Source organism: Amblyomma americanum, chromosome 1 (assembly GCF_052857255.1).
Source record: "Amblyomma americanum isolate KBUSLIRL-KWMA chromosome 1, ASM5285725v1, whole genome shotgun sequence".
Taxonomy (NCBI): Eukaryota; Metazoa; Arthropoda; class Arachnida; order Ixodida; family Ixodidae; genus Amblyomma; species Amblyomma americanum.
The window spans coordinates 241,336,213-241,360,180 of NC_135497.1; the positions used below are offsets into that span (position 1 = coordinate 241,336,213).

The following is a 23,968-nucleotide window of genomic DNA, read 5'->3' on the forward strand; positions in this document are numbered from 1 at the left end:
ACTTGTCGGCTACACAGCTGGTCAGGGAGTCTCTTGCTGTGGCTAAAGCTTATATATGGGGAAAGAAGTAGCTTCAGTGAGATATTTTAAAGCCAGCAGATGCGGAGGTGCTAATCGGGCACGTTAATAAGCTGAATCGTGCTCTGGTGCAGGTGTACAACCAGTTACTGGTAAGTGCCCATAATTCGACGGAAATTTCTTTTTCAAGAGGTGCACGCTCGTGGTCAAGGACGGTACAGCCATTGCATGCGTTCACTGCAAGTACCAGCGCAAATTAATACAGGACCAGCTGTCTCGAAGAAGGTGTCGAAAGGTGGTCGTCAGGAGCAAAACTGCTAACATGCGCCGGGCACTGCGACGAATGAAGGTGAAGCTGCACAGAGCATACGTGGATCTTGAAGGAAGGCTGGATGAGGCAGAAACTGCTTTGAATTCTCTTCCTCCTGGAGACCATTTGGACTACATTGCTGAAAATAGTTCCAGCCGCCTTGTTCACTACGTTGCTAGGTATGTGGCCCGTAAGGCGCTACAGAGCACAGTATACAGCCTTTATGCTTAAATGCTTGACAATTGCCAAGGTCGCTGCAAACCAGATCTCGTGCAAAATGAGTTCATCCGGCAATTTGATTGTGGTGGCCTATTGTATCCATCTGGTCAACTTGCAAAGTTAATTGCCACACTGGAAGATTCTTTCACCATTCTTTTTAGCACCAGAAAGATTAGTGCAGCAGGTATGTATGTACGTCAGATTTTGCTTTCTTTCTACATGGTATTCCCCTTCAACGGTTGGCTGTCCTGCCCGTGATACTGATGTCTCCCTTCGAATTAAGTTTTACGTGCTCCTCAGGTTCCGATTCTACACGAAATCTTTAAATAATGACAGGAGCTCCCAGCGAGAACGACTGATCGAAACACCTTAAGCTGAGGATGTGCAAATGAGTGTGGTATGTAGCCTACAAAGGCTCTGCTTTGCATGGTGTGTCATGTTTGGAATTTGAATAAATAAATGTCGACACCACGACCCGTTTTCGCTTAATGCGCGAACTTTCTAAAACAATGAAAATGACCTGGACGTGAGTTTCAACACACCGCAGGCTTCTAACTGGCTCCATGCAACGAGTTTACCAGCTTGTGTGGATAGGATCGGAAAAACGAGATCCAGCTAGCACACGCTGAATGCGTCCAGTACTTTGTTTAGCTCATGGCTAATGGCCGGTAAAGCCCGCACCAAGAAATATTTTCATCGTTGGTATTATCGGTTTCCTAGTGCTGCGCGCTGCACGAAACAGCGCATTATTCACGGAGTTTAACGTACTCCCAAAGCGACTCGGGCTATGAGAGACGCCGTATTGAAGGGCTCCGGAAATTTCGACCGCCCGGGGTTATTTAACGTGCACTGACATCGCACAGTACACAGGGCCTCTAGAATTTCGCCTCCTCCCAAATGCGACCGCCGGGGCCGGGATTGTTTGTTTTTTTTTGTTTTTTGGGGGGAAAGGAAATGGCGCAGTATCTGTCTCATATATCGTTGTACACCTGAACCCCGCCGTAAGGGAAGGGATAAAGGAGGGAGTGAAAGAAGAAAGGAAGAAGTGCCGTAGTGGAGGGCTCCGGAATAATTTCGACCAACTGGGGATCTTTAACGTGCACTGACATCGCACAGCACACGGGCGCCTCAGCGTTTTTCCTCCATAAAAACGCAGCCGCCGCGGTCGGGTTCGAACCCGGGAACTCCGGATCAGTAGTCGATATTCAGCCCGCGTCTTTTGGGCCAGCAGCCGAGCGCCATAACCACTCAGTCACCGCGGCGGCCGTACAACGCATTATTGTTGAAATGCTACCCCTGCTTATGGAAATGTGCCATTAGCAGCCAGAAAATATCTCGAGTAGTAGTAGTAGTAGTAAGTGGATGAAAGGGGAAGAGGAAAGGAAAGTGCACGGGCCTGTGACTGATGCTATCGCACCACCACCACTGCCGGCGTGCAGATAGAGAGGAGGATAGGTAGAGTTTCATAGAGAAGAGGAAAAGGGGAGTGGAAAGATGCGGGAGACGCAACATCTAAAGAATGCACCATGCAGTACTTATACAATGTACCGCCGTGCCGCGGCAACGCAGCAGACGGCTCGCGGAGCAGCCGACATTGGATGGATGGATGGATACGGCTGAACCCGTTACATCGGGCGGTGGCTCAAGCTGGATGGATGGATGGATGGATGGATACGGCTGAACCCTTTACATCGGGCGGTGGCTCAAGCCACCTAGCCATGTCTTGTGAAATTTTACTCCTGTCTTGCTTTTAGCCACCAATCAGATAACCTTCGCTTGGTTACTTCTAACCTTTTAAAATCCACTTTCCCCTCACTATCCCTAAACCCCAATGCCTTGGGTAAGTCAGCCCCGCTGCCTTCCACTGTAGGGTGAAGCCCTTTACAGAAAAGTATCAAGTGTTCAGCCGTTTCCTCCTCCTCTCCGCACGCAATGCACAAAGTGTCTATCTCCTGGTACCTGACTCTATACGTCTTAGTCCGCAAAACTCCAGTCCTGGCCTCAAACAGCAAAGAACTTCCCCTACAATTATCATAGATATTTTCCTTGACAATTTCCTGTTTAAAGGTCCGGTATGTTTCCAGTGCCGATTTCATCAGCATCCCTGTTTTCCACAACGCTCTCTCTGTTCCTTTAACCTTTTTCTTAACCGATAATTGCTGATTTGCCCCCTTACTGCTGTCCAGATATTTGCTTGTCAATTTTCTAGTTCGCTTTCTCCATTTCGTGTCAACATTCTTTATATACAGGTATCTGAAAACTTTCCTAGCCCACCGCTTTTCCTCCATCCTTCTCAATCGATCCTCAAATGCTATCTTACTGCTAGCCTCTCTGCTCTCGAAAGACGCCCATCCCATATCCCCCTGTACCCCCTGATTTGGTGTATTGCCATGTGCTCCCAAAGCTAACCTCCCTACTCCCCGTTGCCTAATTTCCAGCCTTGCTTGAACATCTGGCCTCATACACAGGACCGCATTCCCGAAGGTCAGGCTAGGGACCATCACCCCTTTCCAGATCCCTCTTACCACCTCATACCTATTGTAATTCCACAGTGCCCTATTTTTCATGACAGCTGCATTCCTACTAGCTTTATTCATTACATATTTTTCATGCTCTGTCAGATACTCAGCACTGTTATTTATCCACACCCCAAGATACTACCTAGCCACGAAGCGCCCCCTGGCCGGCAGCGGAGCAGTCATCGCAAAAGAGAGCCTTACTCCGGCGCCGCACGACACACTGCCCAAGGTTCTAAGTAACCAACGCCATCTTGCCTAACAGGTTAATTGTAGCGTCGAGACGCCCGTAGCTGCCGTTCCCTAGCGGCAAAAGGCATGAACTGGAACATGCGCGCTAGAGCAGTGCCAAGTGTGCACGCCGCTAGTTCAGTAGGTCTTGCTTTTACCGCCTTTTCCTTCGTTCGCATCAAGGAGGGTATATAAAACTTGAAAGTTTTATATATCCTCTTTGGTTCACATGGAGGAAAAAAAAACTTCCATGTTCGTTTGGCACGGGTCGCTTTGGCTTTGCCCCACAAGCTAATGCCCATCCATGCCCACAACACTTCACAAAAATAACAGAAACGTTAGTTTTGAAGGAAATTTGCTGCTACGAAATACTATATAAATGTAACTCAATTTTTTTGCAGTGGTTTGGAGCATGGCCACTTCGTGCAGCATAGGTCCATAGGTCACCTATAATAGGCTACCCAGCTTCAGGGGGAAGAAAGCTTTCGTTTCTCAATCTCCAGCTATTCATGAGGCCCTGCAACTTGCTGCGGCTTTTAGTTTTTCCTCCGTATTCGTTTCTTTTTTTAAAGGTATAGCTATTCTAGTTCACTAAGGCGTGCCTTTGGGCAGGCGGTTGGCCGCCTGGCTCTGGTTTGGTGCATGGTTTGGAGGGTAAGGTAGGGCTGCTTCCGCTTCCGAATTGTGACGCTGTCCGCAAGTCAATGTACGAGAAGCGGCCGTGATGTCAAATTATGGCCCTAATCAGGATTTTTACTATGACTGGAATAATCCACCGCCAGTCCAGCAAGGTTACATGTACGACACAGGCTCCCAGCATGACTTCGGGGCACAGCAGCAGTTTGCGAACTTCGACTACGGGGCACCCAGCGGGGGAGTGAGCGCGCCCGGGTACGGCAATCCGTCGAGCTACGTGGGAGCGGGATCGCCTTACACCGGTAGCATCTTGACGCCAGATTCCAGCTTGGGATCGTACGGATCGGACGACGACTTTGAGAACGAGCCGCCGCTGCTAGAAGAGTTGGGCATCAACTTCGACCACATATTGCAGAAGACGCTAGCAGTGTTGAACCCCATGAAGGACCCGGACGCGGCCATACTGCAGGAGACTGACCTGGCTGGACCCTTAGTCTTTTGCCTCGCGTTCGGAGGGTTCCTGCTGCTCACGGGCAAGGTGCACTTTGGCTACATCTACGGAATCGGTGTTCTTGGTTGCTTGGCCATGTATTCTCTGCTGAACCTGATGAGTGCGTCCGGTATCTCAGTAGGCTGCACGGTCAGCGTGCTGGGCTACTGCTTGCTCCCCATGGTCTTGCTCTCAGGCTTGTCCATCCTGTTCTCGCTGAAGGGCAGCCTGGGCACCGCCGTCGCACTGGCCGTCGTCGTTTGGTGCGCGCTGTCTGCGTCCAAGCTGTTTGTCACAGCGCTGAGCATGGTGCACCAGCAACCACTCGTCCTCTACCCCTGCGCCCTTGTGTACGGAGTATTTGCGCTCCTCACCATATTCTAGCACCCCCATTGCCGTCGCATGTGTCTGAGTGAATAAAACGCCTGCGCCTCCATGACGCGCTTCAAGTTTGGCTCTGCCCACCTGTCGGGCAAAGCTCTGCTGGCAAAGCATAGTTCGCGTTGTGCTACGTTGCGCTTATAACTGCCGCGCGGGGGTACTCTTGCAGTGCTAAGTGCGCCCGATGTCTACCAGCGTTGCTTGGAATTCTTCCAAGGAGCTCTGGCGACTGGTGCGTGCATATTTTTCTTCAGGCAATGTAGTAAAAGCAGGGCACATTTCTGCACCTAATGCTTCTCTTGAGCTTGTAAGTTTCATCCATATTGGCAGCTGCGCCCGCCGTTGATTTCCATTGTTTTTTTAATTCACATTTAAGTTGCTACCATATTAACGGCATACTTGTCTATGCAGAGTAGTAGATATTTGCAGCTAAAGATGCAACTTTTTACTCTTTCTTTCCGGGAAATAACTTGCTTGAATCTGGCAGCTTAGTCCCTCTTGCGGACAGCATCTGGCAGCGGTTTTTGCATTGTTTAAAAAAAATTTATAAGCTAAGGTACAGCAGTGTGCTTGTTACGGTAACTGTGCCCTTAACTGAAACTTTATTATTTGGATGGAGTTTTATTGCCCGACTTTGTTAACACATTTGACTAGAGCTCTCTCATGTTTTGTGTAAAAAAAAAAAATGCAACAGTGTGCACACGCATGTGTGGCGATACTGCAATGCTCATTTAAGACCCTTCAGGTGATTGAAATTAATCCGAAGACCTCCATATGGTGTGCCTCATCACTCGGAGCATTGCTCTGGCACATGAAAACTACATGTAATGTAATGTATCTTGGCAGCAAATGTGGATAGTAAGGCAAAGTACAGTAAATCTCTGCCATATTCTAGTAGCTACTTTGAGCTTTATTTGTGTCCCAACAGCAGTGTGTTTTTCAGACTCCATTACTTGAAGTGCAGTGGTGGCAGATTCTGCTTATTGCAAAGGGCAAGCCAGCAAAACCTGGTGCGGCTGCATATGGCTTCACAGGTTGCAACTATTGGCTTTACGTCTTTTCAAGCAGACTTCGCATACAGTGCTGCTAAGATCATGCTGGCACTCTACTCGTGCTCCTTCCGTCCATCTACACCATGGCAGTAACAAGCAATAAAGGAGGGGCACAGGAAACTATCGCAATTCAATTTCACGTGCCCAACATCTACCATATATATCTTAGCTGGCCTAAACCTTGATGAAAAAACCAGACAGATGTTAGGGAACACAGTGGAAATGGGAATTGAAGGCAAAGATATGGTGAGAGGCAGTTATGTGGAAACTGCCTGTGCGCATTGACGAAGTTAAATGTCTGCCTCGCTAGGTGTATCCTCCAGAGACCTGGAAATGGAAAATTTGTGTAAGAACTGCAGGTGCAGCAGCCATGAAAGGAGGTTTAATGCCATAAAAAGCTCGTTCTTAGCTACTTTTAGAACTTGTGCTGCTATCTACAGAGTGTGGTCAAAGTTTTATCATTCTCCTGTTCTTCAGGAGCTTCCAAAAAGCTGGAAGTCGGTACGAGTACATTTCATAGTAGCGGTAAAAAAAAAAAGTGGATTCATGGGAATTTCCAGCAGCGGTAAAGCGCTTTTCAGCATTTATTACCACTCGTAACAGTGCAGCCAATATGCATAAGCACACATGTGAGCGACGAAAGCCCCAGTCTTCCTCCATGCTTTGGAAGTCTCAAAGTTTTCTCCATACTGGACATTGTCCAGCACACAGCCAGTTTTAAACGCAGCAAAGAAATATTTAAGCCATTTTATAGGACCCAGATTGCCATAAACTATATTTTAGAAGAAAATCGGCGACTGGCGCCAAAATGTTTCGGAACAGTATTCCTTTATGAGCTTATATGTGCTGTCTGGCTGCAGTAACAAGCATCCATTACCCAAATATTTGTTGCAAGTACTTGGATTGCATTTCCTGCTTCATATAGCTCCTTTTAGCGTCCACTTTCCTCAAAATGCAGCTTACAGGGGAAGCTTTTTGCCAGCCGAACAATTTTGCTGCAGCGAGGACTTATTGTAAATCATTAACCATTACCTTTGTGCAGACTGCTATGTAGTAGACAAATATGCTGTTGCCTGATGATTTTTCAGTGCCACTTGACATTTGCTATCTGATCAAACTTTCATAAATGGCAAGTCCCTGACCAATGTTTTTAAGGTTTTCTCTATCCTCTCGGCACCACATTACCAAGCATACAAGGGAATGCTCAAAGCAGTTCCCTCAATGCCACCCGTGTAGCATGTGCAGTGTGCCCTTCGGTGCTGTGTCCATCACATGATGCAATTTAGTTTTTGATTAGAACACGTTTGTAACGTGGTTATAAATGCCACCTCCTTTTCATGCAAGGATGCTGGCGACATGCCTTTCACTTGGGCATGTAACATTTCTGGCCAGTGTGCAAATGGCATGAAAAAGACTCGAGCATCAAACATATGAAGATCTTGCAGAAGTGGTGCAGGGGACCTTTACGAAGAGTTCCGACGCAGAATCGCAAAGTTGAGGTATTTGTGTGGTTAATACTGTCCACTAACTAAGTATCAATATCGAATCCCTTAAGTTGAATTTTATTTCCAAAGACTGCGAGTGACAAGTGTAGTGCCTTGCATTATGGACAGAAGCAGGATAAATTGGTATTACTTGGTAATGAATTTTATTTCTGAAAACTGAATGACAAGTGTTGCTCGGTAGATAGTGCGACATCTCTCAGCTTCTGAAACATTTAGCAAGGAGCGCCGAGGCCTGCAATCCCAGCTCCTGGTAATTTGTTTGAGGGGCATGGACACACATGACCAACAGCTAAGCCTTGGGTATACTTGCACCACATACTTGATGCTCACTAGAACAAGGACTAAAAATATTCGTCAATACTTCAAAGATGCAACATATATTGGAGACTAAGGGAAAAAGGAATGCGGTCACTGACGAAGTTGAGACGTTTCGGAACCTCATACGGGTTCTGTGACTGCATTCCTAATCCAATGCCTGACCAGACTTCAGCCCTATCTACTCTGAATTAATTTGTGCTGCCCGAGCTGTGATGGCATCAAAGTCACCTGTTGGAAGCTAACATGATGGGCAATGCCTTCTGGATACACTTCAGCTCAGCCTGTTCATTTGCTGCAAAAGAGAAATGCCTGTCGAGGGTATTGCATTAATGAAAAGCACGGCTTGCAACTATGATAGCTGCAGATTAAATGAAGTTCAGTGCAAGGATGACTCAATGCTATGGAGGTTGTATTCATTCTGCAATGCCTTCTTTGAATATTTGGTAGTTACAAGTCTCTCCCGTAAACTAAATGTTGCTGTCTGAAGCAGCTGCATTTGTTCCTGTGTGTACCTGCCACACAAAAGCTGCCTATCAAAGAGCAGAAATCTGGAGCATGTGCTAAAAACCAGTGCAGAGTGAACTTAAGACCTTCAACTTTATGCAATGCACCCGAGTCTTCTTCAACCACTGGCCAATGCACGTTATCATTTGATAATGTGCTGTGTGCAAAAACTGCCAGACTTGGAGCAGCAAGTTGTGCCTGTACATCACAAAATCTTAGACATGTTCTGACAGCTCGTGGAACAAACTGCAACTAGGCAAATTAGCTATGACCCCTAACCAACAAAATCGATTTTGCACAGGAAAACGTCCATCAAGCTTCCATCTGCATGAAAGCCCACTGTGTAATCTAAATGTCAGACTGCCAATTTGCAATGGTGCAGATTACCAATACTACTGATTATCTGCAACAAGATTCTTGTTTGCCATTTTATTATAGCATGGCAATGTATTGTACACTGCATATTTCTGCTCATCTATCAAATTTTTCTTGCATGTTTCCTCTACCCCCTTCTGTGCTGGGAGACACTGGTCTTCTCACTTCTACTGCACTCACCAGGCATGCACTAGTGCTCAGTGCAATAAAGTTTGCCTTGAAAGACACCTATGGGCCTAGTAATGATGAAAATGAGCTGAAAACACCACTGAACAGCATAAATAATTAAATACAAATTGGCAATTTCAGCCTCTGTCAGTGCCAGCTTTGGAGCACATTTCATCAAGTCACGGCCAAAAAGGATTACGACATTCCTGATGGCGTTGGAGTCACCGGCAAGCACTTGTTCCTGTAAAACACTGGGTTCAGTGATGCCACAATGATTGGGGCAAGTGTACCTTGGCGCAAGCAGCTACTCGGACAACATTCAAAGTCAAATTACGTTTCACTCAACACATGGGACTGAAACTTGCTAGAAGGAATCTTCTTACGTTGAAAAAAATCGTATTGTTGGCTTGCATTTATAATTTTGTTTTTGTACCCTTCAATATACGAAGCAGATAGAATGTCATCTCTGTGCAATATTTGATGATGAACAAACCAGAGATCTTAGAAGAGCAATCACCTATAAATGAGAAACATGCACCTTGTGGCATTCGTACAAAGGTGCACAATGCAGATAGAGTGCATTCAGGAAATTGCACTTTATATATACTATTTACAAGAAAGACACGATGCATCCATGTGTGAACAAATTTTTATTTGTTCTTCCATAAAAATTTTTAAGAGGTAGACAACAATAGCTAAGCTAGCTAAGCTTAAGCCTTATAAAATATTTGTTTTGTACACTATGCATAAAACCAGTATTTATTTTGTACACTATGCATAAAACCAGCTAAAACTCTCAGCTGATTAGCACAATTTGCCATGGAAACTGATCAGTCATCTGGAATAAGGCACGTGTCTAAATGTGAATTTATAAACTTCTCTAGCAAGAAGTGCCCACAGACAGGACACTCAATCAGAGCTACAACACTTCTGGTGCTCACATTTGCTGTGGCACCCACGTCTGTACTAGTGAGCGAAGATGATGATGACGCGCTTGCTTCATCCAGCTTTCCAGTGCACTTTCCTTGCTCTTTCACTGTCATATCAGCTTCTGTTATAACACAGTCATCATCAGACTCGGTGTCCGAGCCGAAATTGTCAGAGCCGAAAATGTCAGAGCCGAAAAGGTCCCTTAACTTCATTTTGGCAGTACTGCTTTTGGTGCTGGTTTGCTCTGCAGGCTGTGTTTTCTGGTCCAGAAAATCTTTCAGTGTTGGCCAAGTTGAATCTGATGGCTTCTGTGGTGCGGGTTTCACTTGTGTCTCAGTTACACACTTGCTCAGTGACTGGCCAGATCCTGACACCGCAGAACTCCAGGATGTTGCTTCATTCGCATCAATGTGCAGCATCTGGCTGGAGACACCTCCCAAAACACAGTTGGATTCTCCTAGAAGCCGAGATTTGGAGGAACAACCACCAAGCCTGTGGCCTTCGCCAGTGAAGGGAACCACTTGGGGCCACTGCAGATCAGTGGCATGCTGTGGCAGGGTATGTACATTACTGGGCAGCTTCGTCATGGTGTTAGGAAAACTTGAGACATGTTTTGGACGGGTGCCTTGGTGACTTTGACTATCAGGTACAGAAACTGTTGACTTGACACTGTGTGGGGGTACGAGCGGGGCCCTGATGTCTGCTCCATCCATCAATTTTGGTTGCTTTGCATCTTTACAAGAAGAAAAAAAAAGATACATTTATAAAGCATTTCACTACAAAATAATGTCCGGTATCTACACTACGAAAGTTGGTAAGGAAGATAGTTGTTGATGACCAAGCAAGAGAGCCAGGCATGCAGAAACAGTTTGCAGGGAAATTCAAAAGCTCCCATTCCACAGTAAGCAAACGAAACAAAATGCGAGGGCTGCTCACCATTTTTAACCGGCAAAGTACCATCCTTTCGCTTGCCCTTACTACCTTTGGGGTCTGGCTCACGTATTTTGGTGAACGTGCCACCACAGATGCGCTGGTGGTCAGCCCACCAGGGATCATAATCAGATGGTGGCCGGTTCATGGCTCGCCTGACAATGCCAAAGAATGGAAATCGATGCTGGCAGCGGCCGTTACAGCGCCACCAGTGGGTACGGTAGTTATTCAGCTCCTCATGAAAGTTGTGGAACACCTGGCCAGGTTAAAAAAACATGAAATAATGTGTTTATATTTTCACTGTCTTTAGAACAACACAAGCACCAGAAGTCAGAACGTGGTGCAACCTTTTGTGTAGTCTTCATAATGCCTCCATTGTTTAACAGTGCATTAATGAACCTGCAGAAGCTACAGTAAAATAATGCAATGTTACCTGAAACTCAGCAACACTACACAGCACTTAACAAGGCTGGGCCACTTTCACATTTGACTGAACAACAACATTAGATAATGCATTCAAGTTGCTACAAAGGCAAATGCTACAACCAAGGCAGAAGGAGTAGATAAGTAATGCTTATTATAGTGCACAAGTAATTATTTCTCCAACAACATTTCTGTATCCATGAAACTAAATAGGCGGCCAACTCACAGTGATGTTTGCTCCACTGGCTTTGTTAACACGATCCATGTGCTTATGGAACTCTGGTCCATGAGCATCGTGATCCTGTGTACACACACACAAAAAAGAACAGCAATAAATATATTTATGCAGTGCCCCTGAAAGAGCTGCTACAACTGCCAGGATGCAGGAGCACTGAAACCATTTAATAAGTACATTATAAAAGGCGACGGTCAATTACAGATAAATCTGTGGTGCCGATGTATGCATGTGCACACACAAATTACTCCCAACCTACTGCCCACATTTCTAGTCATGCAAGTTTTAACAGTCAAATGCAATGCAACCAAACAAAGACATCAATGACAATGCTAAACTCTGGTAATACAGAAGCATGTCGTCATTTATGTTGCAAAGTCGGTAAACTATAGAACAGCGACATTTACGTGAAAAACCAATACTTCCCCCAGTAACAACTTTGTTGTGATGAAAAAGCAATCACAGAGATAAAGAGAGGACACAGAGCCACATTTGCTGCTGTCAGAGGCTGGGTGACAGCTTGCAGAGCACACAAGCGGTTACCACAGCTCAGAGTACCAAAGCCCACTGGACAGAGAAAGATAAGTCTCCCCGTAAACTCAGGAGAATTGCTTGATCACACTACTGGCAAGCTAGACTGATATAGCCATATAAAGTATACTATTTGTAGCAATACCAAAGCATTAGCTACATGCACATTATGCTTGAGAAGGCCTTCATTCTTCACCTTGTAAATTGTACTGCAAATGTTTTTTCAAGCACTTTGCCATAAAATTCCTCTGCAGAAGGGCCACCCAACAAAATTAAGCATTTAACTGAATTTATGAGGTTATTTTAGCACTTGATACTCTCTTTATGAGCTAATAATGCAAAGAAAGAGAAAATTTCTGAAGATGCCAACAACAACAAAAAAATTTTATCTTGAGGAATTCTCGTCCTTCTCGCAAAAGAATGTACTGGCAACAGATGGGCTAACACGTTCCGACACGAAACGAAAAGGGTTCAGCTTAAGTTAAGCACAACGCAGTGAGCCATGGAAAGAAAAATGATAGGTGTAACATTAAGAGACTGCAAGCGGGCAGAGTGGGTAAGGGAACAAACGCGGGTTAATGACATCCTAGTCGAAATAAAGAGGAAGAAGTGGGCTTGGGCAGAGCATGTAATACGAAGGCAAGATAACCGCTTGTCCTTAAGGGTAACAAAGTGGATTCCAAGAGAAAGTAAGCGTAGCAGGGGGCGGCAGAAGGTTAGGTGGGCGGGTGAGATTAAGAAGTTTGCAGGCAAAGGGTGGATGCAGCTGGCAAAGGACAGGGTTAATTGGGGAAACATGGAAGAGGCCTTTGCCCTGCAGTGGGTGTAGTCAGGCTGATGATGATGTTCTGACAGTGTTTTTCAAGGAGTACTATTGTTTATGTGTCATATATTACTCGATGAAAACACAGTCTACACTGCTGGATGAGACTACTGCAGGAATGCGTGTCTATTCTATCCTCACAATCTCCTCCTCTTCAAAACTCTAAGCATGACAGAGCGAGGCCAGGCAGACAACTTTGCACATGGCAGCTGTCAAGTGTTTTCACCTTAAACCTTCCTCCTCCTCTTCATTGAAGCCCATAAGAACTATCAAGGCTATGGATGGTAATGTCACTGATGACTATGACGAGCAACATTTTTACTCAAGTCAAAATTCATATAACTAGCTTTCACCAGTGGGGGAAAAAGAAAGACAGGCAGACTCATAAGTATCACTGAAGAAAAAATATTAACCAAAAACTCGTTTCAAACGCTACTTCTAAAACCAAACTGGAAATAAATGACTCAATTAACTCATCAAGAGCCCCATCTAATCTTTCGCATGAAGAGTAAAGGGATGACACAGACCCTGCGACTAACCTGACTGCAGCGTAGACATGGGCCATCAGTGTTTACATGCACTGCCTGCATGTCTGCAAGCACTCTGTGAACACATGCGAACTCTTACACATTTCACTTTTTCACTTTTCACCTCCTTCACTCTTCTTCCACTCCGACCTTCCTTCCTACCCTTACGGCGCGGTTCGGGTCCACCGGGATCTGACACTTACTGCGCCATTTCCTTTAAAGCTCAAAAAACCAATTTTTCCGAAAAATCAAATTTCACCGAAAAAATCACTATAACATTTCCAACATGCCCGAGGAAGGGGTAGTGATGTGCACATTCTGAAGCTCCTCATGATTAAATCTCGGCGCGCCTCGAGTACACAGACGACGGCGGGCGCCCGCCTTCACGAGCTCTGCATACGATGGCCGTACTGCCTTCGGCATATCGCCGACAAATGCACGGGTTAGTACAAAGTCTGTACGCGAAAGCGAACCCGTCGCTGCAGGAACTGCGCTGTGCCCGCAGTACGAAGGACCCACAACGACGAGAAGACGAAAACGATAAGAACCAACAAACGACCGAAGCAAGCACTCCGTCGGCGTCGTTTTTCGTGGTTAGGCCTAACGACTACGTAGAGCAAAAATCGGCACCGTAACCGGCGATATGAACTCTGCGGCGGCTTGCGCATTATGAGATGTGCATTGCTTGTCAACAAAACTCCAGTTATTGACGGTCTTACGATAGAAAAATCAGGGTTGCGCTGAGTTTCGCCGCGGGTACGCTTATCTCGCTTTGAAATGCACCATCATTTTCTTCCGCGTTCGCTGTCTCCATAACGCCGTACGTCATCCCCGCGCTTCGCTGCCACCTCTTTCCGCGTTCGGGACGAAAGGCTCGGCATAGATGACTTTCGCGAGCTGTAACTACTGTACCAAATTTGAAGCAGCGGAGGGTGTCCAAGAACGGTACGAACTCGAAACCATGCGGGCGCAATGTGCCAACTCGCGGAGCATACCAGCCCCGCCATTTAAGATTGAATTTCGTTTTGTTTGAACAAGTTTTCAATCTCCCGTGCAGTTTGATTTAACGAGGTTCCACTATATACATTATATGGCTTCTTGTGCATTGACCGCGAGTGCGAAAGAGGTTCGAGCAGTCAGTTGCGGTGCGTCCGAAATTTCAGGCGCCCTTATACATTGGCTCTATGTGCCATGTCGCGGTGCCGCAATAAAGTCCGAATAATCAAGAGTCCAAATTTTCGGTTGTTGACTGTAACTGCATATATGGCAGTGAGCAGTAAGAAGTGCAGATAGTAACGGAATACGAGTGACATGCATGCAGGCCGAACGGCAGGAACTGGAAGTGTGGGAGTAAGGACAGCCTTCAATTTGAAAGGAATGCTACAGAAAACAAAACACACATGGCAACAAAATGAGACAAGAATGAAAATTCTACATGCTTGAAAGGCTTCTTTTTCCTGTGAATCCAGTGTTCGTTTTGAGTAACGTTCCGCTAAGGCAAAGATGCAAAATGTGCTCATACCTTATCACAGAAGGTGAAAAAGTGCCCAAAAGTGAAATCAAATTGGCCCGCACTGACTTGTGGTGCCCTCTTTGCACAGCTGCGCGAGCTAGTACTTGCAATGCGAGTGCAGCATGAGAGGTTGGCAATTTAACACGTGGGGAGAGATGCTATGGCGACGGCCAAGTGATCTAAAACAGAAGCAAGTGAAGCTAATCTGTTTGCGCCACCATGGGTTTGAATCCCATTTGAAGTTATAGGTATAGTAAGCTTTTTCACTTTCTTGGAGGCTTCAGAGACCAACACTGACGGACAGAAATCGCTGCAGTGGGGGTTCTAATGCTAACGCATTTAAGGGGCTCTCAATAAAGTTGCGGTAAGCCTGAGGTGTTAAAGGATGCCGCTTCACAAGTATCCTCTAGCAAGAATTTTTTAAATGCATTTTACAGAACCTTAGTTATTTGTAGTCAAAATCTGAATTTGAATGGCTTTTGTGCCTTTTCCTTTCCTCTCATCACTTTTTGCATATTGAAAGGTCGCTGCTCCTCTCCACGCGTGGGAATTTCCCGGGAGGCAAGCTTCCTAATCCGCCACAGCGACGCAGCTGACTAGCCGCGGCCATAGTAGCTGCGCGACGTCTGAATGAATCTAATGCCCCTGTCACACGGCCAGTTTCAATCACCCTCGAGTCGAGGGTCTTCGAGATTCTCAATCGCCATCGAACTCGCCGCTGCTACACGGCAAATCTCAATGGCCATTGAAATGGTTCTCGTGTCTTACGCCACAGATGAGTGGCGCCACAATCGCTACTTTGGATTTTGCAAAAATAACAAAAATAGTTGATAAATGTATACTAAATGCTGAAATACAGGCATACGCGAAAAGTCGTTAAAAACCCTTTTAGTTGCACGTACGCGACGTACATATGCATACACTGCTGTAGCCACTTTAATACAAGACGAGCCAAAACCAAGCCAGTCCAACTGCGTCGGAGCGCTGCTTCGTCAGGCTTAAGACCGGGGAAATCGCCATGATATCTGAAAAACAAGAGCTATTTTTCTCTTGAAACTTTATGCGAGAGTAAGAATGGGGAAAACGAAGGCAAATACAACAGCTTAGAACACGATATTGCTTTGAGGGATTAGCGACGAAGCTGTTATCGCTGTGAAGCGGGCGGCCAGGGTGCCGCCATGTTGTCAACGTTAAGTACGCAAGCAACGCAAAGACTGCAACGCAAAATGAATGCGCTTAATGCGCTTAAAACCAGTCTAATATAATTTTAAAATAATTTTACAGGCTGCTTACATTAAATTTTATGCGAATAATGTTTGTTCATGTTTTTTCACCGTGAATGTGTCGTGTACGAAAGTGCGCTTGGCGCCGTTTGGAGCAACGCTAGCAACCTTGGGCAGCGCTCGAAGGCCCTCGAAATCTCGATGGAGTTCTGCGCTACTCCGTTGACTCGATAGGCTATTGACTCGATCGCCATTGAAACTGCCGTGTGGCAGCGCTCGATCGCCTTTGAGTCGATAGACTATCGGTTCGAGGGCCCTCGAAATGCCCGTGTGACAGGGGTATAACTAATAGCCATCTCTTCGCCGGCATACGCAGGAGCATGAAAAAGTCGCCAAAAAGGGCTCACCAACTTTCATGCAGGATTGTGGGTTTTCTGCTTTGCGTATAAGTGTATTATTATATAAGGCAAAGGTGTTCATGACAACAAAATGCAGTGGTTGAGTGAGTTTATGTACTCTCCTCAGAAAATGTTTCAAAGCACCTTTGAAAGAAAACCACACAAGACGGGAACTAAACTCACAACTGCGAGGTTTCAATCTTGATGCACTACTGTCGCAACAAACATCGGCAAAAGTGCACTTGTAAAAAGTATGTTGCTGCTTTTGGGCATGTCATTCTCCAGAAGCATGACCAAGTATGGCAGACGCATTGTCTGTTGTATGAAACTATGCCCGACAGCTCTATCAAGAATAACTGTGCGATTCGTGGCTACAGCAATGGAACAAATTGTGCTTAGTTGCACAGTGGCACCAGTACAATCAGTAGTGCTGGACTGCAGGGTGGTGGTTCTGCACATCTTTCTGCAGCTTCGCATGTAATGATGCATTCCAAACTGAACATGCAACACCTCACTTAACTATCCATTTTACTACACTACTCTTGTGGCAACCTTGTCCACTAACATTCATAAAAGAGCAAAGCATTCCTTCTTAAGTGCATCCACAAATTCAGCTCATGGAACATTTAGTTCATTAGATTCAATTTCCATGGAACTAGCAAATGAGTCACCAGCACGATGTCAAGACCAGAGATATACCCACACACAGCAAGGTGCAGTAAGGTTATATTATACATAAAAGTGATTTTTTTTTTGTAAGTTTTGCACCATGTATGGTGTGCAGAGGCTGGCAAGTAAAAAAACAAGACAGAAGTGAGAGGATGTGCACTATCCACTTTTTTTTGCAGCAATTTTTCCACAAAGAAAAAAAAAGCAAAAGAATGAAACAATAACGCACCATGTTGCCGTCGGTTACAAAGAGGTAGGCATGGATCATCTCGTGCTATAACAGAATAAAACCCGTAAATTAGTATATAAATGCAAAACAGTCAAGCCCACATGCAGTGGGCTCGACACAAACCTGACAGTCAATCAGATGGCGTTGGCTATAACCGAGTGGTGCGGCACATTCTTTAGTTGTTCATTCTATCAGATTCCTTTTCATTGCCCCAATACATATTTCTGACAGTAGCACCACCCTTGTTCGCAATAACCATGCATTCGTTATATCTGCGGCCGTTATAAGTGGGCTTGACTGTATTTAAAGAATTTGGGGATTACACCTGACAGCACAACATTTCACTGCTACTCGAGACTTTTCTGAATGTATATCTAGACAATAAGTCATGCACGCATATTGAAATCATGCACACCTTTTTAAAGTTACACTGAATGGAGAAAAAGTCAACACAAATTAACAGCTCGGTCACAAAAAAAAAATTCACAAGGAAGCAAGTGTGGTGCCTGAGCATGTGAGCTGCCATGCCCGAGCCATACTTACATCATCATTTGTATTACTTACAGCCATACTTAGCCATCATTTGTAAGCCTTTAGATGACAAAGTTAACACCCCCCCTGTAAATTATACGCATCAAAATATTACTAGGTACATGCTGCAGTGGCTTAGTGGCTATGGCACACTACCCCTGGCACAAAAAAAATCAAGGCTGAATCAATTCTTCAATAGAAGCAGAAAGTCATGACCCAACCCTTGCTGGTCTTTTCTGAACATATCAAACAGTGCATACTTGAACAGCATGCCACATTATCAAAGCAAGCTGGCTGCTAACAGTGTGTTGCTTAGTTGCTTCAAGTTTACAATCAAGCACGATGAAAAAACTGGGTGGCAGGGTCACTCATGTCTACATATCCTGATGGAGGCAAGTGCTCACCAGCAACGTTTCCACCAGATCCTTTCTTGTCCTAAACTTCAGTAGGGGCTTACTGAGTTTCACGGTGCACAGTCCATCCCCTTCATATTCGCACAACCCAGCACAGCTGAAATGCATACACGAGGTCACGTTTCACTTCACCCTCTACCCATCAAAGCAATGCAAAGGCTGAAATACTTAGGCTGAGAAAGTAGCTGCTGCTCTCAGTGACTTGCATAGCTGGCAATAACTCCTACATTGAATAGCTAATTAAACTTGACCTGCAAGCATCGTTTAGGCAGAAAATAACTAAATGTGCATTAGCAGTTGGAAAGTCATCCATAGACCTGTCTAGAGCGTCCAAACTCTATGCCATCTGCGCTGGATGGATGGATAAGGCTGAACCCTTTAAATTGGGCAGTGGTTCAAGCCACCTAGCCATGACTTGTGAAATTTTACTCGTCTTGATTTTAGCCACCAATCAGATAACCTTCGCTTGGTTACTTCTACCCCCTTAAAATCTACTTTTCCTTCACTGTCCTTCAGCCCCACTGCTTTGCACTGTAGGGTGAAGCCCTTTACAGAAAAGTATCAAGTGTTCAGCCATTTCCTCCTCCTCTCCGCACGCAACGCACAATGTGTCTATCTCGTGGTACCTGATTCTATATGTCTTAGTCCGCAAAACTCCCGTCCTAGCCGCAAACAACAAAGAGTTTCCCCACAATTATCACAGATATTTTCTTTGGCAACTTCCTGCTTACTTAAAGATCCTGTATGTTCCCAGTGCCAATTTCGTCAGCATCCCTGTTTTCTACAGAGCTCTCTGTTTCTTTAACCTTTTTCTTAACCGATAATTGCTGATTTGCCCCTTTACTGCTGTCCAGATATTTGCTTGTCAATTTTCTAGTTCGCTTTCTCCATTCTGTGTCAACATTCCTTATGTACAGGTATCTGAAAACTTTCCTAGCCCACTGCTTTTCCCTCATTTTTCAATCACTACTCAAATGCTACCTTACTGCTAGCTTTTCTGCTCTCAAACGACGCCCATCCCATATCACCCTGTACCCCCTGTTTTGGTGTATTGCCATGTGCTCCCAAAGCTAGCCTCCCTACGCAGCGTTATTTGATTTCTAACCTTGCTTGAACATCTGGTCTCATGCACATGACCGCATTGCCGAAAGTCAGACTAGGTACCATCAACCCTTTCCAGATCCCTCTTACCACTTCACAGCTATTGTAATTCCACATGGCCCTATTTTTCATGACAACTGCATTCCTGTTAGCTTTATTCATGACATATTTTTCATGCTCAATCAGCTACTCAGCACAGTTATTTATCCACACTCCAAGATACTTGTCCTCATCCACTACTTCTAGTGTGAACTCCTGTATTCTATGCTCGCCACCCTCATCATTAAATGTTATGACTGCAGATTTTTCCTTACTAAACTTGAGACCTAATCTACCTCCCTCTGTACCACATATGTTTATCAACTTGTGTAAACCTTCCTTGTTGTCAGCCATTAGCACTATATCATCGGCATATATTATTCCCGGTAATGACTGTTTAATCCATTCTCCTTGCTTGAAAAAAGAAAGGTTGAAGCCTAGTCCGCTCCTCTCCAGCTTGGTTTCTAACCCTTGCAGGTACAACATGAACAACACAGGAGACAGAGGACATCCTTGCCTGAGCCCCCACTGTATCTCTATAGGCTCTGATACAATTTTTTCCCATTTTATAAGCACTCTGTTACCTTTATATATATATCTTTTAAAATATTAATTACTCCATCTTCAACACCCAATGTGCCCAGTATGTCTCACAAATCCTTTTGAATAACGTTGTCGTAGGCTCCCCTAATATCCAGAAATGCTAGCTGCAGTACGCAGAGCGACGTCTAGCAGCAGCGCCTGATTCGATATAGCGCATGTCTGATGGTCAGACCATAATCAGATATGCAATATCTGGAACAAGGCATTGCCGCTAGACATCGCTCTGTGCGCTGTAGAGTGTAGACAGCACGGATTTCGAGCGCTCGACAGGTATGTTGATGACTGTACAATCTGTGCGAAGTGTAGAAGACAAATGTTATGGACCTTCAGATTTCAATAAGTACTGGTAATGGACAATGAATTAGTACATTATCAGTACTTCAGCTTGGGTGCAAAAGTGAAAGCTTGTTGAACAATGTCAACAAAAATTTATGGAAGTACTAGCTTCTAAAAAAATCTATAAATAATGCAAATTAGCCATATTAGAGCACAACACCCTCACAACAAAATTGCTGCTTTGGTATTTGTGTTTAGTCAAGTCAGACAACCGAGTGCTCACAGCATCCACTTGGCACATGCAAACCTAAATAATGCAGAAATTCATTAAAGCATAAAAAAAGTCATGCTCACAGGGTCATGTGCCAGTTCCAGGACACTGCAACCTGGTCCAGCTTGCCATAAAAGTAGGCCTCATTAAATTCAACAAAAAGTCTCTGCACATCTGGGTATGGGTCGCATTGCTGCCAAAATGGATCCACCACTGAGAGGTCTTTTCGCAATGAGTGGGTTGCCTGCAAACCAGCGCACAATTGAATAGAATAAATGAAAAAATTCCAATTTCATTATAACAGTGCTAAAAATGGCAAGCAAGCTGGTATGGTTACCGTTAACTGCGCGAAAGGACGAAACACAGCTAAGCGGCGAACTTCAAGTGAAGCTTGAAGCAACGCAACCGTTGTTGAAACAAAGAAGTGTGGTCAAACAGCGGGCAAAAAAAAAAAAAAAAGTGCAATATCATCGCATCTTTTTTTTTACTGTACAGCCATGCTACGTGACTAACAATATTGCTTGACTCGCAATTTTACTAGTAACGCTACAGCACAACGCTTTGTGGGAACAGGGCAGAGAAACAAGTGCACGACGCACCGCAGCGTCTCGTGCATGCGAGTTGTTTCCCTGCGTCCCTGTCCTGTTTTTACACAGCTAAATGTTTCTAACACGTCCTGCTCAGTTTAGGCCTGTTCCACTCTCAGTATAAGAAATGGTGACTAGAAACACTCTTCGCTTTGTGGGAACAGGGCAGGGAAACAATGTGCACAAGACGCGAAGCAGCGCTGCGTCTTGCGCATGTAAATTGCGTTTTCCTCTGTTCTTGTCCCGTTTTCCCACTGTTAAACGTTCCTAATACGTCTTGCTCAGTCAATGACTGTTCCACTCTCGGTCTCACAAAAGGTAAACGCCGATTTGCCTGCCATCCACAACACGTGTCCACCGCAGTAAAACACGCTGAAAGACTTCTTGTCAAACGCCTTCAGTGGTTTTGACATGTGGTGCGCTTCGGACATGATAGCATAAACAAAGCATCAAAATCTATGCATACATTAGACACACAGTACGGTTAACATTCTGCGATGCAAAGAAACGCGAACTACCGCGATGGAAAGAATCGGGAACTATAGCGATGGAAAGAAATGGCGAACGCGGCGCCTACGGGTTCCGAATCTCTTTTGATCGCGCTTTTAGCAGAAGGGCAAAAAAAAAAAAGACGTTAGAGTCGTCCTAGAATGCATCACAGACGACTCTAGTGTCTTTTCGCTACCACCGAAGTAAAAGCGTGATGAAAAGAAATACGAACAGCGGAGTGCCTAGTCTCCGCTTTGTTCCCGTTTCTTTCCATCGCCCCTGTACTTGGTTTCACGTGCAAAAGTACTTCCGACACTAGAACCTGCACGTACCACAGATGTCGCTGCCGGCTCCTCGATGCTTGGTTCATTCCATTCCAGCAAACTCACATGATACGCATGTTCTAAGGCCATTTCCAGCGCAAGCTCCTCTTCATCTTCACTAGCCATGCTCATTGTCGAAACGCTGGTCGGCTACACGCTTCACAGGCTACGGCTACAGAAACTCTACGCGCTTCAGAGAAGCCAACAATTGTTGTTAATATAATCGGTCGTGGATTGCGCAGACCGCACCACCGCGCGCTACAATAGAGCCAGATAGAGCCGAAAAACTACACGCTACAGCTTGTACGCCATTCGACTACTCTCTGCCCGAATGCGCGCGCCTTCTGTTCTGCGCCTTCCCAGCGTTCCTTGTGTCCCTATGCTTATTAATGCTTGCCCTAGAGGGATGCACGATGTACATGGATAGATAACTGGATGGATGTTAGAAGCGTTCGCCAGAGTAGTGACTAGTGCCATGCCTCCCATTGGCCACTCACTATAGAGTCACTGGTACTGGTGATTCTACCACTGACTGATCAGTTGTGCCACCACGCCCGGTATTCTTTTTTTAAAAAACCAAACTCTACTGACTTTCTTTTCCTTTTAAAGCCATAGAGTTTCTTAAATATTACCCAGAGAGAAATCTGGCGCCACGATCTCCAGCCACCGCGGAAATGCCGGGAAAACTAGATATCTTACTTGGTTTGGCTAGCGTTAGTCTTAAAACGTAACTACGACTGCCAAAATACGAATTTTTTCCTTTATTTCAACCTGGTCGAAATAACGCCGGCCCAGATCACAAGCAGTCAAGGACGGCTTCCAAAACGACTTAATTCCAATCTAGTCGGACTGGAACATGGATTGCCCAAATGGGAAGCCAAGTGGGCTAAAAAGTTGAATTCACGAGTCTAATTGGCTGTCCTCTCGAGCCTGTTAGTGTCTATTAGATTTCATTTCGATGCAATTGGAATGCCCAATTCGACCGAATGGTTTATTTTGTTTGAGACAGAGTGAACGCCGTGCACATAATAAATCGTTATTAATTATAACGCTGGCTCAGTTTGATGATGTTAGAGCTATACTAAATTTCCTGATTTCCACCGACTACGTTTGGGTGTTCTGCAGTGACTTGATGGATTAATTCCCATTTTGCCAAGTTTTCGTCGGTGACAGCCGATGCCAGTAATCTTTTCTGTACTTCAATTGCATCAAATGCCGAAGTCCAGGACGTAAATAAGATGCAGAATAGCATTATGAAAGAAAGGTGCTGCCCATTCCCACAAAGTAATAGCTTTTATTTGTGCAGTTAATGCCAGAATTATAATCACAGATGAGGCTGTGTGCTTATATCATTGCGAGCCATCCTTTTTTTTTTTTTTCCTGCAACTGCCTGGGCACCAGAGCAGCCCAGGCACCCTCTGTTAAAGCAGTCCAAGGAGGCATAATTTAAAACTTGTGCCATTCAAGGCGACGGGATGATGTAGTACGTACAGTCACAAGTAACATGGCTGGGTAGTTGCGCAGTTATGCAAAAGGTGCTAACGCCATTTTAAGGCGAAAGCCTTACTAGTCCCATTACAAGAAAAGCCAGCTGGTGGTGTGCGTGTGTGTGAGTAGTCACAGATGGTACAGAAAATCCCAGCGATGGCAAGGAAAATAGGGTGACGTCATTAAGCAGCCGTGGCTAGGATGCACATAGCAAGCCGAGCAGCACAATTTCAGACAATCGTGATACATTTGGTTCACATTATATATCCCCCACTGGCTGACCTCAACGTGGCGTCAGTATTCTCATCTGCATTTGTACCAAAATTTGTGAGCGACCGTTTGTATTGCAGCATTCCGAGTGGTGTCATACAATTTCTCTGCAAATAGCTTGCATGTTCTAGTCAAGTTGGAGGCTGGCTTGCGACAGGGATTTTAACTGACAACGTATGCACCTTCAACTGTATGCCTTCTTCCCAGACTTTACCTTTACCCTTAAGGTGCAGTTGAGGTGTCCACCAATTAGATTTGAGACAGTTACTATGCCATTTCCTTTCCTCAAAAACCAATATTCATATTAAAAATTACAGGATTGCATTTAAAGGCGCACTAAAGAATCTGAACTTGTCTTGTTACCGCGGGAACTTGATTTACAGGTACCGAGCATTCTTAGAAGCTTCAAATTATTGTCCTGTG

At 45.1% G+C, this 23,968-nt stretch overlaps 2 protein-coding genes across 2 annotated transcripts; one reads left to right on the forward strand and one right to left on the reverse strand.

Annotated features, from left to right (window-relative positions):
* The first annotated feature begins 3,943 nt into the window (after positions 1-3,943).
* Yip1d1 (Yip1 domain-containing 1) lies at positions 3,944-4,856 on the forward strand. The gene has a single exon (XM_077648814.1). It carries the CDS (start codon positions 4,019-4,021, stop codon positions 4,802-4,804), a length of 786 nt encoding a protein of 261 aa, XP_077504940.1. The 5' UTR covers positions 3,944-4,018; the 3' UTR covers positions 4,805-4,856.
* A 4,504-nt stretch (positions 4,857-9,360) lies between these two features.
* LOC144114827 (DNA-dependent metalloprotease SPRTN-like) lies at positions 9,361-22,112 on the reverse strand. Its single transcript, XM_077648813.1, has 7 exons — positions 21,797-22,112; positions 20,472-20,632; positions 18,090-18,195; positions 17,155-17,199; positions 11,233-11,307; positions 10,590-10,839; positions 9,361-10,386 (listed from the first exon to the last, which is right to left on the reverse strand). The coding sequence occupies exons 1-7, from the start codon at positions 21,917-21,919 to the stop codon at positions 9,554-9,556; spliced, it is 1,593 nt and encodes a 530-aa protein (XP_077504939.1). The 5' UTR covers positions 21,920-22,112; the 3' UTR covers positions 9,361-9,553.
* Positions 22,113-23,968: the final 1,856 nt, after the last annotated feature.